The 14,616-nt window shown below is 36.4% G+C and overlaps 1 protein-coding gene across 10 annotated transcripts in view; it reads left to right on the top strand.

Moving 5' to 3' along the window:
• The window catches only part of APC (APC regulator of Wnt signaling pathway), a 93,882-nt gene that overhangs the window by 23,946 nt on the left and 55,320 nt on the right, over nt 1–14,616 (top strand). For all 10 annotated transcript variants that reach the window (XM_085568152.1, XM_085568148.1, XM_085568153.1 and 7 more), the window contains exon 2: nt 8,588–8,740. In XM_085568152.1, the coding sequence (XP_085424278.1) occupies nt 8,606–8,740 (135 nt within the window). In that variant the 5' untranslated portion in view covers nt 8,588–8,605. The remainder of the gene's footprint in view (nt 1–8,587; nt 8,741–14,616) is intronic.

Genomic DNA, 14,616 nt, shown 5'->3' with positions numbered 1-14,616 from the left:
GACATATGGTAAATTCTTTTGTTAGTGTGGTGAAATCTTGTTTAAAATAGGCCATACTACTAATGATATGCTACAATGCTAAGTTATTGTCAGCAAAGACTTAGCTTCCATTAATGGTTTTCCAAAATTCATTCAGCACCTGTGTGATCAGGTGCTGATATATTTCCTGCAAATGAAGACAAATGGTCTTCTGGTCCTTAAAAGTACTGAAGGGAATCCTGAAGACGGCCCTGATAGGTCACCCAAGATGGAGAAATTCTTATTTATTGTAAATTATTTTTATAATATATAATAGAATTTTTATAATATGTACAGTGTTTTAAATTATAGCTGATTTATTTCATATTAATTGTTTTGCGTTTCTGTTTTAATGTAGAATAGGAAAAGAAATACCTCAGACTTAATAGGTCAGGCTTTTTAATAGCTTAAACTTTCTAGAATTGAATCATTAAAGATTATGAGAAATGTGAAGGTAAACAGGAGCAAGTCATGTGCAGTGAGGGCATACACAATTAGTCATGAATTACAAAGATGATAATCTTGAAGGATGAGTTTTCAGGCTTGTGAATCATTCCTGATCCAATGTAAGTTATGATTCAAATGATGTCTGGAGTGGTTTGTGTTCAATATAGTATTTAAATGCAAATCATGTTTCGAATTTTCACAGTCATATTCTGAATACAGCATGACTAACCAGTTAAGAAACTTCCCAACCCAGAATTATAAAGGAAGAAGTGGGAATTTTCTTGACAGTGTAAAGAAGCTGGACTTGACAGTTCATAGTCTGAAATGTATGGCTTCTTGATTTTACTCTTTTTGTATTAATAAGAATGTTTTTTCATTGTTAGCATTCTTTAGTGACATTCCAAACAATAAATTATTTTCGTTTTTCACACAAACACATACTTGACCTTTATCATACTTGACATGTAATGAGGCACACTAGAGTTCAGAGTATGGTGTTCTCATTCCTTCTCCTCATGGTCTTTTACGGAATGCTGAGAACATGCATCACTTATCACTTTTGATTAAGATGAGCAGATGATGCTTCTGTTCATGGTTGGTGAGTACAGGCAAGTATTGAATTTACAGAAGTATCCCAAAATATAATTATGGATTGAAAGCTCTTTCCAAGTTATGAATTAATTTCTGAGAGAATTAAACACAAAAACATAGTTTTTACCCAGTTCCCCACTCAAAAGGATTTAGGAAGGTTGGGTATAATAAGATTTGTTTTAGTCCGCTGTCCACAGAAATATCCTTCATACAGAAGTGGGTAGAAAAACTAAAAACAAAATCTTCTTCATGTAAATGAAGTTTAAAGAAAATTGTTTGGTCTTCCTTTAAAGGGACTAAGGCTTTCCCAAGTTGTATTAGGATAAGTAATAACAGTAATGGCTCTTCATCTGGCCTTTGCCTTTTTCTAAAGGGTTGAAAACCCCAGGAATCCACAGTATGCTTAATCTAGTGATTGTAATCTGGTATGATTTGTTACCAATTTTTTTCAATGTCATCCTTTTCAAATTTATTTAAAAGATTACTGTTATATGACTTGCAATTAACTTTCTGTTTTAAAAGCCCTTGTTGTTAAAAGAAACTGGATGAAGAGCAGTTTTCTGTGATGATTGTTTTTTTTACTTCTTCCTCCATTTCTGTTCACCTGCGTGGGCTCAAGTAGAGTGAATGAGGGCATGAGCAGATCTGCTGCTCCACTCATGGGCGGTTCTCATTCTGGGCTGCGTATTTTCTTAGTTGTTTCTAACCACACTCAAAGCCACTTCCAGACAGCTCATTATATTTGTGTACCCACATTGCCCAGTTGAAGAGAGCCCAAACAAAATGGTTTCCCTTTCAGCTGCTCCTGACTTGAAGTTTGGGGATTGTTCTTAAATTTGGATGGGGATAGGAGGATCGAATATGCTGGCAACAAAGGCCATTTTAGTAAAGGATGGACTTATGACCACATGGAAATAACATAGTTTTTCAGCGTGATGCTGAAGAAGGCAGAAATGTTTTTTCTGCTGTTTGGAGAGAATTAGGATAATGGGTTTTTATGATTTGAGTCCAGTGGAGTGGAGTATTTTGCAGTGAGTGGGGAAGGAGAGAGCTGGACAATGCTAGTGAAGGATAAACATTTTTAGATTGGCAAACCTTGAAAGCTTGCCCAAACTAAAATGGATAAGACAATCCCTGACAGAGTGATACTCATTTTTTATAAGTTCTTGAACACAGCACTTGGAGTGCTGGTATTTTGCCAGAGCTTAAAACCTGAAGGCAAGCTTCAAACAAAATAATGGAAAATTCAATACAATATTCAGCCAACAGAAATTGAACTAATGCAAATTGCTGTGGTTTGATATGTTCAAAAAAAGAACAGTAAGACCCCCACACACTTCTTTCTTATGAGTGTATAGATAAGGAAGCTGCTTGAAAATGGTCCACTTAAGGAACTTACTTAGCTTGGAACAGCTGTGCTGGATTTTTTGCCCCTGTCTGTCAGCCATGCCCCTCTTTTGGAAATAGCTCTGCAACAGCTGCTGAAGCATCGTGGCTAATGACCCAGCACAGTAAGTTTAAACTGACACCTATTTCAGATTACCTTGGCAGTCTAGCAGTAATCTGCAGTGGTTTAGCAGCTGCTACTTGAGCAGCTGAGCTCTTCCCTGGGTGGAAACCATGAGGAGATGGGTGGAGCAGGCAGCTGGGAAGGAGGCACAGCCCTCCCTGCCACTAGCCACAACCACTGCTTGTCAGAACCCCTAGGCCTAGTGCTTAAAAATAATCTGTTTTTAAAGGTAGTTTAGAGAAAGTAATTGGAAAAATACCATGACAGTGTCAGCATTTCCTCCCTGAATTCAGTGTAGTGTGCCCTTGAAGGCACAATTCCCCATTGGGCACATTCCTATAAATGAATGACAAAATTTGACAGAATGGTAAAGAATAACAAAGATGAGATACTGGGCTCTGGACTGAAGAGCTCCATATAGATACATATTATATGTAGCTACCTGTAGAATTAAATTTGTTACATTAAGAAGATAACATTGTGAAAATCTGAGTTACAGAGCATAGGAGTAAATCTGCTTACTGGTGGTAGTACAATGTGATGGTAGTGTTGATATATTTTATGGATATAAAGCAATAATGAGACTCTGAAATATTTTCATAAGGAGATTTAATATCTGACAAATTGTTGAAGTTCTTAAGTAGAACCTCTTCATCTCAGTGTTTGTGGAGCTGGGATGGCCCCAAGATTGTAAAAGTCCTTGTTCTCTAGCCGGTGCATCCAAAGGAGTCTGAATGGGTAGGATCAGCTTCTCAAGGTTGTTTATGCTTCCTTATCTGTGACATTCTTTTCTCTGACCTGCCGAGCTCTGGCTAGCAAGGAGGCCATGGCACTCTGTGTCCTGCCTCAGGCCGAGTTTACATTATATACTCAAAACTATGTGTATTATGTTTACAATATTGTGCCAATATTTATCATCTATGTTAATCAATGTGTCTCTACCTTAAACCAATAGAAAAGTGTCACCATCACAGCAAGACATGGAGGACAAGAAGAAGGAGAAGGCCAGGACACGCCCAAATCCCCCCATCTTGACTCCCTGAACTACATTCTAAAAACCCCTTTTCACCCTTCGTTAATCCAAATATCACACTACTCAAACCCTTGTGGCTTGTAATTTCTCATACAAAATTTGCAGCTTTTTCCATGGGCTGAAATCGAAGCCACAGGTGTTTTTGACTTCTTGTCAAGGTCTCCCACCCCCTGCCAGGGTCTGGAGACAGCCAGGGCAGCCAGAGGGATGTCCTGGACTCTTACACTTCAGTGCATATTGGGTATATATGCTTGCTGATTTCAAAGGCTCTGATCAATGAAGAAATTCTAAGTTTTCAGGCAACATTACATTTTTTCCTGTCACTTGGGATTTGAGATCAAAATGATTGCATGTAAATTCCTTTCTGGGCAGTGGCTACTGGTACAGTTTTCTTAATATAGGAAAATGCATATCTAAATCTTAACAGCATATTTGCATAAATTTAGGCTTCTCATTAATTTTGATTTTAGTGCATAAAAGAGTTCTATCCAGCTTGAAATTCCTCTTTGATATGTATATTCATGCAAAGTGCTGATTCAGTAAAGCGTGAAATTTCTTGTCACAATTTCCCCTTACTCTGATAGGAAATGGAGAAGAAATATGGGTCAAGGAAGTAGCACAGATAAAATTTTTTGCTGTCTCTTTCCTCTTTCATGAGTGTATTGAATTTCAAAGCTTCTGTATTGTGAGACAGTTATTTTTCAGAGTAAATCTAGAGAAGTCAGGATGTATTTATTGTTGCCTTTGATGACCACTTTGTGAAGAAACAATGCAGTTAAGAGTGTAAAAGGGAGCTTGACTTGAAGCATAATAGTGAATTTCACAAAGGTGGGTTGTATTGCATTTGTGATGGGTTTTCCCTTGGGCCGGGTGAAACTTGGAATGGATTCTGGAGGTCAGAGTTCTTCTCCTCCATTCTCCCTCGCTGTAGTGGTTTCTTACAGGGAAGGAAGAGCTGTTTATTCTTGATCCAGCCGATTCTGACACTAGTGGTGTTGAACATATTTGCAAGTGTAGTGGTAGAGCTTCAGACCAGTGGGCCATGTCTAAGGTATTCCTTGTTTTCCTTTGGGCTGGTTAATTCTGCTCCAAATGAGGTGCAATGTGGCTGGGAAACCTGTCTGGCCAAGAGGGTCCAGAGTTTAACTCTTTCCTCGAGCAAGTAATTTAACCACTGAAAAACTTCAAAAAGGAGATGAAGTGGTACATTCAGTTTCTATTTATGCTGATGGTGCTGTGTTTAGAAAACATACAATTTATAAATTATTTTAGATTTATAATTATTTTTTACTCAGAGCAAAGATACTAGGAACATATTGGGACCTGAATTCTGATCTGATGTGTCAAGTTTGAGGCAGTTGGTAAAAATGTATTTTCAAAAGAGAGGCAGATTTTAATTTTGAGGGCTTTATCTCATGCATGGAACAGCTTATGTGTAATGGAGCCCTGTGATTTCACTCTACAAATCATGTGCCTGAGAGATGACACAGTGTTCAGCATCAGAAAGCCTAAGCTGCTTTGTGGTCATACATTACTTTTGTCAGTTTCACCCATTTTAAAATTAAATAATGGTGTCTTTTGTGAAATACTTTGGCATTGCATTATTTTAGAAGAAGAAGGAGCAAATATCTTGGAGATATCAATAATAAGTACAGCAATTGTCTGTATTGAAGTTTAGGAATGCAAGATTGGATTTCTTGAGCCATGAGGTCTGGCTCCTTCCTGTGTAGTATGCTTGGCAAGGATCCTGCTGAACTACAAGTTCTAATTAATGTTGCCAGCCTAGGTTGATAAATGATCGATTTACACCCATTTGTTCTGTGTCAGTATTGTGTTTTAACATAAATTTGTTCTCCCTCTTCAGTGTTTTCCACTCCCTAATAACAAAGTATGGCTGTGTCATTCCAGCCTTTGATGTCCTGAGGCAGCCAAGGTTTGCTTGGCTAATCTCTTCTAAGATATTCTGTCATTCCCTGATCACATCTTTCTCTGCACCCACTTAAATTCACTTTTCTTACCCACCTCTTTGTAAAATGATTTGATTACTCTGGGAATCGTGTTTCCTCTCCTTGTGCCAGTCACACTGGCGGCACACAGTGACCTGCAGGCTGGCTACTGGGAGGCTTCATTGCTCCAGGTTTTGAAATTCCTTTGTAAGTGACCCTGTGTCACTATGCTCTGCAATTCCACCCTGTTTCTTCTGCTTTATTTCTGACTTCATCAAATTCATTGTGTATGATGCGGAGTCCTCTGACCTTGCGCAACCTCTTGAGTTTATGTGGGAGCAAGTTTTGATGCTACTTCTTGTGCCAAAGTCAGTAAGAAAACATTTTAAAATGCCTGGCACAGTCTAGTTTTGGGGGAACTTTGCTGACAACCTGCCTCCAGCCCAATAATTTTGCTTTCAGTACTGCCCTGTTTCATCTTGATGTCTTTGAACTGCTCCTTTACCTATGTACAGGTTTTCTGTTCATCTCTGTTGTGACTGTGATGACAGTGTCGCTTCCTTTGGGCATCTATTTAGCAGCAAAAAAAAGTTACCCAGGTTATGGTAATCAGCTTTTTTTTTAATCTGAAAACCCACAAAGCTTGACATTTGAATAAATCAGGAAGTAACTTCTACTCTGAGGTAGGATACTGTCTCTTAGTGGTGATGTCCTACTTTCATGTTACAGGAATAAAGGAGGCTTAGGAACTTAAATCAGAAGGATGGAAAGCCAAACCAAAGCTCTCCTTCAGGATCCTTACTCGTTTAGCAAAAATATGTTACGCACATAAAATACCAGAGCTATGCAATTTATGTATTTCTACCATAGCTCCTCCCCTCATCCATTTTTCTCCATTTCATTTGTTGTGTGTGCACATCTTGGTAATGGGGCTGATTGTTCTGAATTTCAAATCTGTAACTTAGAATTCCTAAAATGGACAGGAAATGGAAAAACTGGATACTTATTTGTTATTACCTGTCCTTTCACATTAGTAATGAATTATAGCAATGGGAGAAAAATATACTCTTATCTAGAAACAAAATGCATGTCATATGTGTCACAGAGCAGCTTTTGTAAATCACATGTAGATGAATAAATGTGATATATTTTACTGATATACTTAAGTAAAAACATTCTATCACTATTTCAATATAGTGCTAATTAATAACACATAATAGAGAAAAATTTGCATTCTTCTTCACTTCTGTCTGCCTTTCTTTGGCTTGTACATGCAATGTGTTCTGAAATGTGAACTATAGCTATTGATTTTCTTAATAATAATGGAAACTATTACCTAATAGATAAAAGCATACATGAAATAGAAGCAGTCTGTCCTTACTGATTTTTTGGTGTTTGTGTGCTTGTTTTGTTTTTGCTATGACTCTTCTTGACAAGACTCAGCCTTTTAGATGAAATAGCCTAATGGTAAGATCCAGAATTTGCATTGTAGAGAAGTTATTTCAGATTGCCTTTGTTTCTCAGAAATGAGGTCTTCAGTAAATCATGACCACATTTTGAAAAATAAATGTTGCAGATTCTTTTCATTCATGGAAGTCATGATTTCGTAAGTGGCAGGTGTCTTCTTTCTCCTTTGATGGTGGCAGGTGCTTGGAAAGGAAATAAACCAGTCATATCAAATGCACTACAGCTTTTGTTATTGTTCCTTGCTTCAGTGGTGTACTCTGTTCTTTGCATTTTCTTCAGTTTAAATTTAGAAAGGTCAAACAGAATTTTCAAAATTTGTATTGAGGAAATAAAATGTTTTTGAATAATTTTACCTTATTTTTAGTAGACTGGATAATTCAATTGAGTTTCATTGGGAAGAGGAAACTTGATTTATAATGGGTTACACAAGCAGTAAGGTCAAAGTTTTTTCAGAGGTTACAATGAAAATGCTAAATTACAGCTTTTAATTGTTTAATCTTTTCCAAAGTACTGTGTTGATCTGTGAGTCTGGTTTTTTGGGTTTGTTTTTTTCTCCGAGTTACAGGCCATATACTTAGGAAATGTCTGCAATGACATTGGAAGGGTAATGTGTGTTATGTGAAGTGCTACGCTTCCTTTTTTTCTCTGTAATGGCTGATGAATAAGAAACTGATAGCATTAATTCTGAAGAGCTTCAAACATTAATTAGCCATGTTTTAGTTAAACAGCGTTAGATTAACAACTCTGCCAGCTTTTGGTTTGGAAAGTAGGGAACAATTTATAGTTCATAATTGAAATTCAAGTACTTCTTCTCTCTTCTGTATAATGGCTGAGTAGTTGTGCTGGTGTTCTGGGACTGTTACAGTTTTGCTGAAAACAGTATGGGATGCCTTGATATCAAGAGTAGCCTTTCATATTTAAATTAAATGGTGCAGTATGACCACTTTGTGTGGAAAAAATTTGTTTTAATCATGTACCTTGAAGGATAGTTTTACAAAATATCTACATATTTACTACATTTGATGATGTGGAGTTTTTTCAGTTAAAATTTCCCAGTATTTACTGTTTTTTTTTTTCATACAGCATCTCTCTCAGAGGGTATGCTATTCTAGGAGCATTGAACATCTGTGACTACCATTTGTTTCCTAAAATAAGTAGGCAGTCAGCATCTTTTAGATCTGTATGAAGATGCTTTTATCTACCCAAAGATTACTATATATGGTGTATTACCTGCAATTTCTCCTTGCTGAAACTGAAGTGCCAGTAGTAAAGATGCTTTTGTGTGATGCAGTGATTTTCTTTCATGTATTCTAGCTTCCCCTAATATCTGATGCAATTGAGAATGAACTTTCTTCATTTGCTTAATCATGCACACCAAATGGAAGCCCACAGAAAAAAGTCTTGATCTGGCACTAGTTCTAGTCATTAACAGTTTGGTGCAGTGAATTTAAATTAAATGTTTAGAAAGTCATGTGGTAAGTGGGAGAAAGAGATGATTTTGTGGTTAGATGCATTCAGATAGTGAAGGTTCTTTTCTAAAATGCTTAAATTTAATATTTTCTCTTATTTTTTAAGGGCTGAGGGTAGCCCAGGATGGCCGCAGCTTCATATGATCAATTGTTAAAGCAAGTTGAGGCATTAAAGATGGAGAACTCCAACCTTCGGCAAGAGTTAGAGGATAACTCGAATCACCTCACAAAACTGGAAACCGAGGCGTCCACTATGAAGGTATTGCAAGCTCTGTGCCTGCGTGTCGGGGTTCTCTCACTGCTCTTTGTGTCATGCACTGGGAATCCTTCAGAGAGTTTTGCATGCTTTTAGATTCCTATGGAAGTCCTTTTCCAGGCTGTGTAGAGGAAAAGCTTTCAAAGCTACATTTCTTTATTATTATTTTTTAATTTCAAAGCTGTTTTCTAGAAGCAGCTCCCAGCATGGTGTGATAAGCACTACCATTTTAGCACAGCTGTACTTCCCAGCAGGAAGTCCAGAGTGCTGACCAAGTTGACAAAGCAAGTATTGTTTGGCTCTTGAAAATGTGGGAAGCACTGGAGGTTTTCAGTGTTTTCAGGTAATTTAAAAAATTTGGGGGTTTATTATACTTACAGTATTTAAGGTCTTAACAGGAGAAGTTTGTTTTAACATAAAACCACAAGTTCTCCAATCTCTCCCGAAGCCTAAATTAATACTTGATAAATTCATGCAGATTGGTTCCTGTTGGTGTTTGTTAGCTGAGTGTTGGGCTTCAGAACCACCCATCCAAGAGCAAACACTAGGCTCAAGTGGAATTTAGATGGATTTTAATCAGTAGGAAGGTACACAGTCAGCTGCATCTGTGTGATCCATGATACTGAACAAAGCAGAATTTTGCAAGCCTTAGAGCTGCATTAATGCAGTACTCTTCTAAGCTGACAAATCCTACTGCTTTCTGCTAGCAGACAGCAAAACCAGTCTGCTTTTAGTGCCTCAGTTAGAAGGGCTCAGAAATTGTTGGTATTTCTGTGTATATTCCTGTATAGGGTAGGCATATTCTAAATATTAAACGACATTTTCTTCTCCATCTCCTAGTTTCCTGATCTTCTTACGACAGACTTAATGTTAAACCAGTGTTTAATTTTTAAAATATGGTAATTTGATTAATATAGAAATTAAAAATATTTGAACTCAGTTTTCTTCTCCGCCAGCATGAAGACGGTAAGAAGAAAAATTCACTGTAAGAAGTAAAATTATCAAGCTTTCTGAAACACTAGTTACAGCACTTGAAAAAAGCATAGGTATTTCAGATACATTTAATCCTTGCATTGCAGTTTAAAATGAAAATGGCTTTGATACCTAAATTAAAAGGAATATAGTCCTTTATACCAGCTGCTTGAAATGATTGCCGTTTATTTACAGCTGTAGAAAAAATGTTCGTTTGCCGAGTTACATGTCTGAAAACTAGTTCTGTCATTTATATTAATTTTTTATATTATTTTCCTTAAGATAATATTACAACAAATTTGTCAGTAACTCCCTTCCACTCCTTGTTATTGCAGTCTAAATTAAAGAAGGCAAGAGCAGGACAAATGATCTTGCTGCTAGTTTTACAAAAGAAGTCCAAAAATGTCTTTTTTCCTCTTCTTCATCCACATACAGGTGTTTTGGTTTTTGGTTGGTTGTTTTGTTTGTTTGAGATTTTTTTGTTTGTTTGAGATTTTTCTAGCTTTCGTGCAGATAATTAAATTTCCAGTGACCTGAAGCCAGTCCAGCTGTACAAGCTGGTCTCTAGGGCATTAATTTGGGATGTGGAATGGCTCTATGTTCTTACATTAAATCTGGCAGACTACCAAACAGAAAGTGGCTCTATTGCACTCCTCTGTGCTTATGAAGATATGCAGACTAGAGGTCTCATTTTTTTCTGTCCCAGAGTTCCCTTTTAGATCTAAGGAATGTAACACAAGAAACCCTCCAACTCAAATATCAAACTTATTATGTTTCTTTTCATTCTGGGGGGATGGATGGAGAAGAGATTGTTCAGATTAATTAGATTTTTTTTTAAACCATGTTCTATTAGGAAATCATTCTTCAGGTTTATTTGCTCTTGCACCTGAACTAAGAAGTCATGTCTTTCCCCTGTTTGTTTCAGACTCTTTTCTTTGGAAGGGATCACAATGCAGTTTTGATTTGACTCGAACCTGAAGGATGGTGTGGGAATGATCTTGGGGTCAGATTGGAGTAGGTGGGTGAAGTCTGATGGGGATCATTGCAGGATTCTTTTAAATTGGAAGATAATTTTAGTTTTGCAGGCTTTTGGAGAAAGTATGTGTTAGCTGTTTTTGCACTGAACAAATCTACATGGTTTGTATGGTTCCAGTGCCATAATTAGGGATAATTACAAGCAAAGTCATTACCAGAGCCAGAGCAGTCAAGATTGAAAGCCCTTTGGCTACCATATATGCGGTCAAAAATTTCCCGAATGTCTTGGAAAAAATGATCCTTTGGGAACCCAAAATGTTGCAGAGCCCTTGTAACCCACCCTGCCAAGTGAAATCCTGGATATTAGCTGGGGAGCAGCAGTGGAGAAGACAAGCTGTGGTTCCATGGCAAACATCCCTGTTCTTGCAATGTGAGTTTTGGTCTGTGGCCCAGTGCAGGGACATCTCACAGTGATTCTTTGGACTGCTGCTTTGTTTGTCTTCTCATTTCCTTATATTTTCAATCGGCTGTGAAGGGCAGTAGTTAGGAAGGGCATTTTAAAGACAACATTAAAGGAATTTCATTTTGGAAGTAACAGTGTTAAAATGTTGTGTAAGTGTGCCCCATCTTTATAATCCCTTCATTTCAGAATTGTAAGGTAATCATATGGGAATTAAAAGCTTAACATGAGCTCATCTTGCACATGTATTTATTATAAACTACTACTGACCTATATAAGAACTGTCTCTGAATGCTTCCTGTTTAAAGCTAAATCTCTTACCTAAAAAGTGAAAACTCCATTTGCTGACCAGAAAACAACATGATGGGTAAACAAAGAGAAATGTGATAATGAGGGGTGCCTAAATGACCTCTGCTTTGTTTTTTAATTTATATTGTCCTAGGGATTAACTGTTCAAACAAAAGAAATCCCTCAGAGTATTATGACTAACTTGGGAAATTCAGTTGTTTTTGTTGGCTTACTGTCAGATGAAATACAGCAGTTTGGTGTGATAAAATGTTCTCTCTAAATCAACAAATACTCTGTTGGATGGTCAATGAAATAACAGCGTTGGCCCATTAATAAAGAAAAATGGTATCAGTGTCTAGATGTAAGAGCAACAGCATAAAACACAGACTGTGGACAAATAGAGAAAATCATGAACAATTTTATCTGAATTCAAAACTTGTAAAATTCATGGAGAGACAAGAAGTAATCCATTGTCACCTATACTACGTTGTGCGTATACCTATCTGTCTCTCACATTTGCGAAAGACTTTTTGTGAGACTTTCCTGCCTGGTTCTTGCAGAAGACTAATATTTTTGTCTTTAAGGATTGCATTTATTTATTTATTTATTTTTAATGTCATAGCTAATTAGTATCAGCATTTTTCCCCATATAAAACATGGGGGAGCAGGTATGTTCACCTTAACCTCCAGAACTTGCGTAAGAGTGACATTATGCTTGATTTCCACACTCAGTGTTTGAATGCTTTGACTTTTTAGTAAACTAGTAAATCAAGATATATGTAAGAAAGCCATTTTTAGTATATGTGATGCTTTGTGAGCAAAACATTGTCTCTTTTGTTTTCATATAGTGCACTTAAAGTTTTATTCTATGTATGGCTTTTCAGTTTATTTAGTGTCTTCTGTATTGTTTCCACATGTATCAAAAATAAAAGAAGAAGACAATTGCTAGAAGTGATTCAAGTTTGTTAATTTTTTTTTGAGGAGTGTTCTAACCAGATAAATACACACTATAAAGAAATGTGGTAGTAGTTAAACTCTTTTCAGAAAATTATGAGTTGTTCATTCATGTGTTGTGGAGGGTGGTGTTTAGACAGATCATTTTCTTCATAGAAACATTTTAGTTTTAATAATTTTCTGTGAGGTTTCTTTTTATTTTATTTAGTTTGTGTGTTTGAAGGAATGAATGTTTAAAAGACCATGTCCTAGAGAGCTCATTGCTGTCATGTCCACTGCAGATCCAGTGTGTGATTTATTTTTGACATAGATGTTGTTTGTGAGTTTCTTCTTCTAATAAGCCAGCCGAGCAGTAAAGCTTGCAATGCTACTATGTTGGATTCAAATATATTTTCACTAAATAAAAAAGGAAGAATGAAGATATTTTATTTTGAGGATTTTTATTTTGAATGTGTTTGTAAAATAGTAAGCTATGGTAATTTAATGTAGTAAGAAAAGGAATATTAAGTATCTAGAGTATAATATCCCAGATTTATTTCAGTGTTGTGCATACTTTGGGATGTTGATGAATTAATACTCAAATTTGCAGAATCGAAGGTAAAAAGAATGGTAAAGAAGATGCCATGGTGTCTGGTTTTCATCTTCTGTCATGATGCCTTTGAAAAAATTGTGAGAAAGCTTATATTGTACTAGAACTAATGTACTTTTATGTCTAAATATTATTTAGTTGCGTTTTATTTTATCTGCAAGTTTAACTTCCAGTTATATCTTTTTCTGCTTATTGGAAAGAATAAATATACAAATCCTTATCGAGAATAGCAGATTGACCAGCAAGTTAGCAATTTAGCGGCTACACAAGTTTGTTTGTCTCATTTTAAGAAGAGGGACTTCGGAAAATGTGCTGATTGCAGATTGGACCTTGTTAGCCAATGTTTGTTTATAAAAAAGAGAAGATGTATGTTCAGAATATTCCAGAATCTAACTTAACTGTCTTGTACTGTTTTGACATGGATGCTGCACTTCATGATCTATAAGTCATGAGAGCTTAAAATTTTAGAAGTGCTGATCCTTTACATCAGGCATACTTGTGGCTTAATCACACCCGTTTTTAGGAGTAAGATTTCAGATACTATTTGTTCCCATTATGCCCCTTGACTAAATGTAAGATTTCCTTTTAAATGTCTATTGGGCCATTCTCTCGTTAGGAATGAGTCACTGCACTTACCAGATGTCATCCTCATGAGGTAAGCAGGTGATTCCATTTTCTTTTAAGTTGACAAACCACACTTGGTGACTTTACAGTCTGCATGCATAGCTCCCACTTCTTGATATTTAACCTTGAAAACCTGTTTTGTTCTGATCAGCTGTCTCTGATCATCAGTGTTTATTGATCCTTGTCATAAAACATAGAAGGTGCTGGAGATTATATTCTAATTGGCACAGCAATGTTTGGTTCAGTGTGTGCTTGCAAATTAGAATTTGAAGCCCAGCATATTCACAAAGACCTCTGATACACACTGCTTAACATATTGTCATGTGCTATATGCACATGCAGTTTCCATCTGTCTGTGTGTGTACTTCCTCAAGTAGGTGGTATATGAATACATTTGAGAGATATCCAAGTTTGCAATGGCATCTTCAGAAATCTAACAACAGTTTTTCTTCTAAGGTACCAGAAATTACGCATTTTGCTGAGAATACTTACTGTGTCCAATAACAGCACTTTTCCATCTCTGTGCAAAGTAAAAGTATTTTTAGCTGCATTCTCTCTTTTCCTTTTTTCATTTTATCTTCAGAGAAAATACTTTTGGTTGGCATTGCATACAATGAAATGTTTTGCCAAGGCTTATGTAGAAAAACACAACTGAAAAATTACATTAAGCTATGAAAACAAACTGTTCAGACAAGAATATTTAAATATGCTAAAATAAATATATTTGATCTGGAATTGCTGTTAGTGAATAGGCTACATGTAGTTACTAAACTGCAGTATAACCTGAGATGTTTTGTTTGAATCCTGAATGTAGTACAATACACATTTCTTAGTTTATCCTGTTGCATATTAGAATATTAGCATTATTTTCAGAACTGGATTGCAGAGTCTGATTTCTGATTGATCTAAGTTATCTGGTATGTTGTTACTTCTGCTAAGAGATAAATCAGATATAACGTAGTGGATTATAGTTGCTTCATGGACCAAAACCAGTGTTGTGATGTCTCCCCAGCAACT

This window comes from Lonchura striata, chromosome Z, assembly GCF_050655825.1.
Source record: "Lonchura striata isolate lonStrDom1 chromosome Z, ASM5065582v1, whole genome shotgun sequence".
In the NCBI taxonomy this organism is placed as follows: domain Eukaryota; kingdom Metazoa; phylum Chordata; class Aves; order Passeriformes; family Estrildidae; genus Lonchura; species Lonchura striata.
Note: the sequence above shows the minus strand (reverse complement) of the source record. Positions and strands in the feature narration are given on the sequence as shown.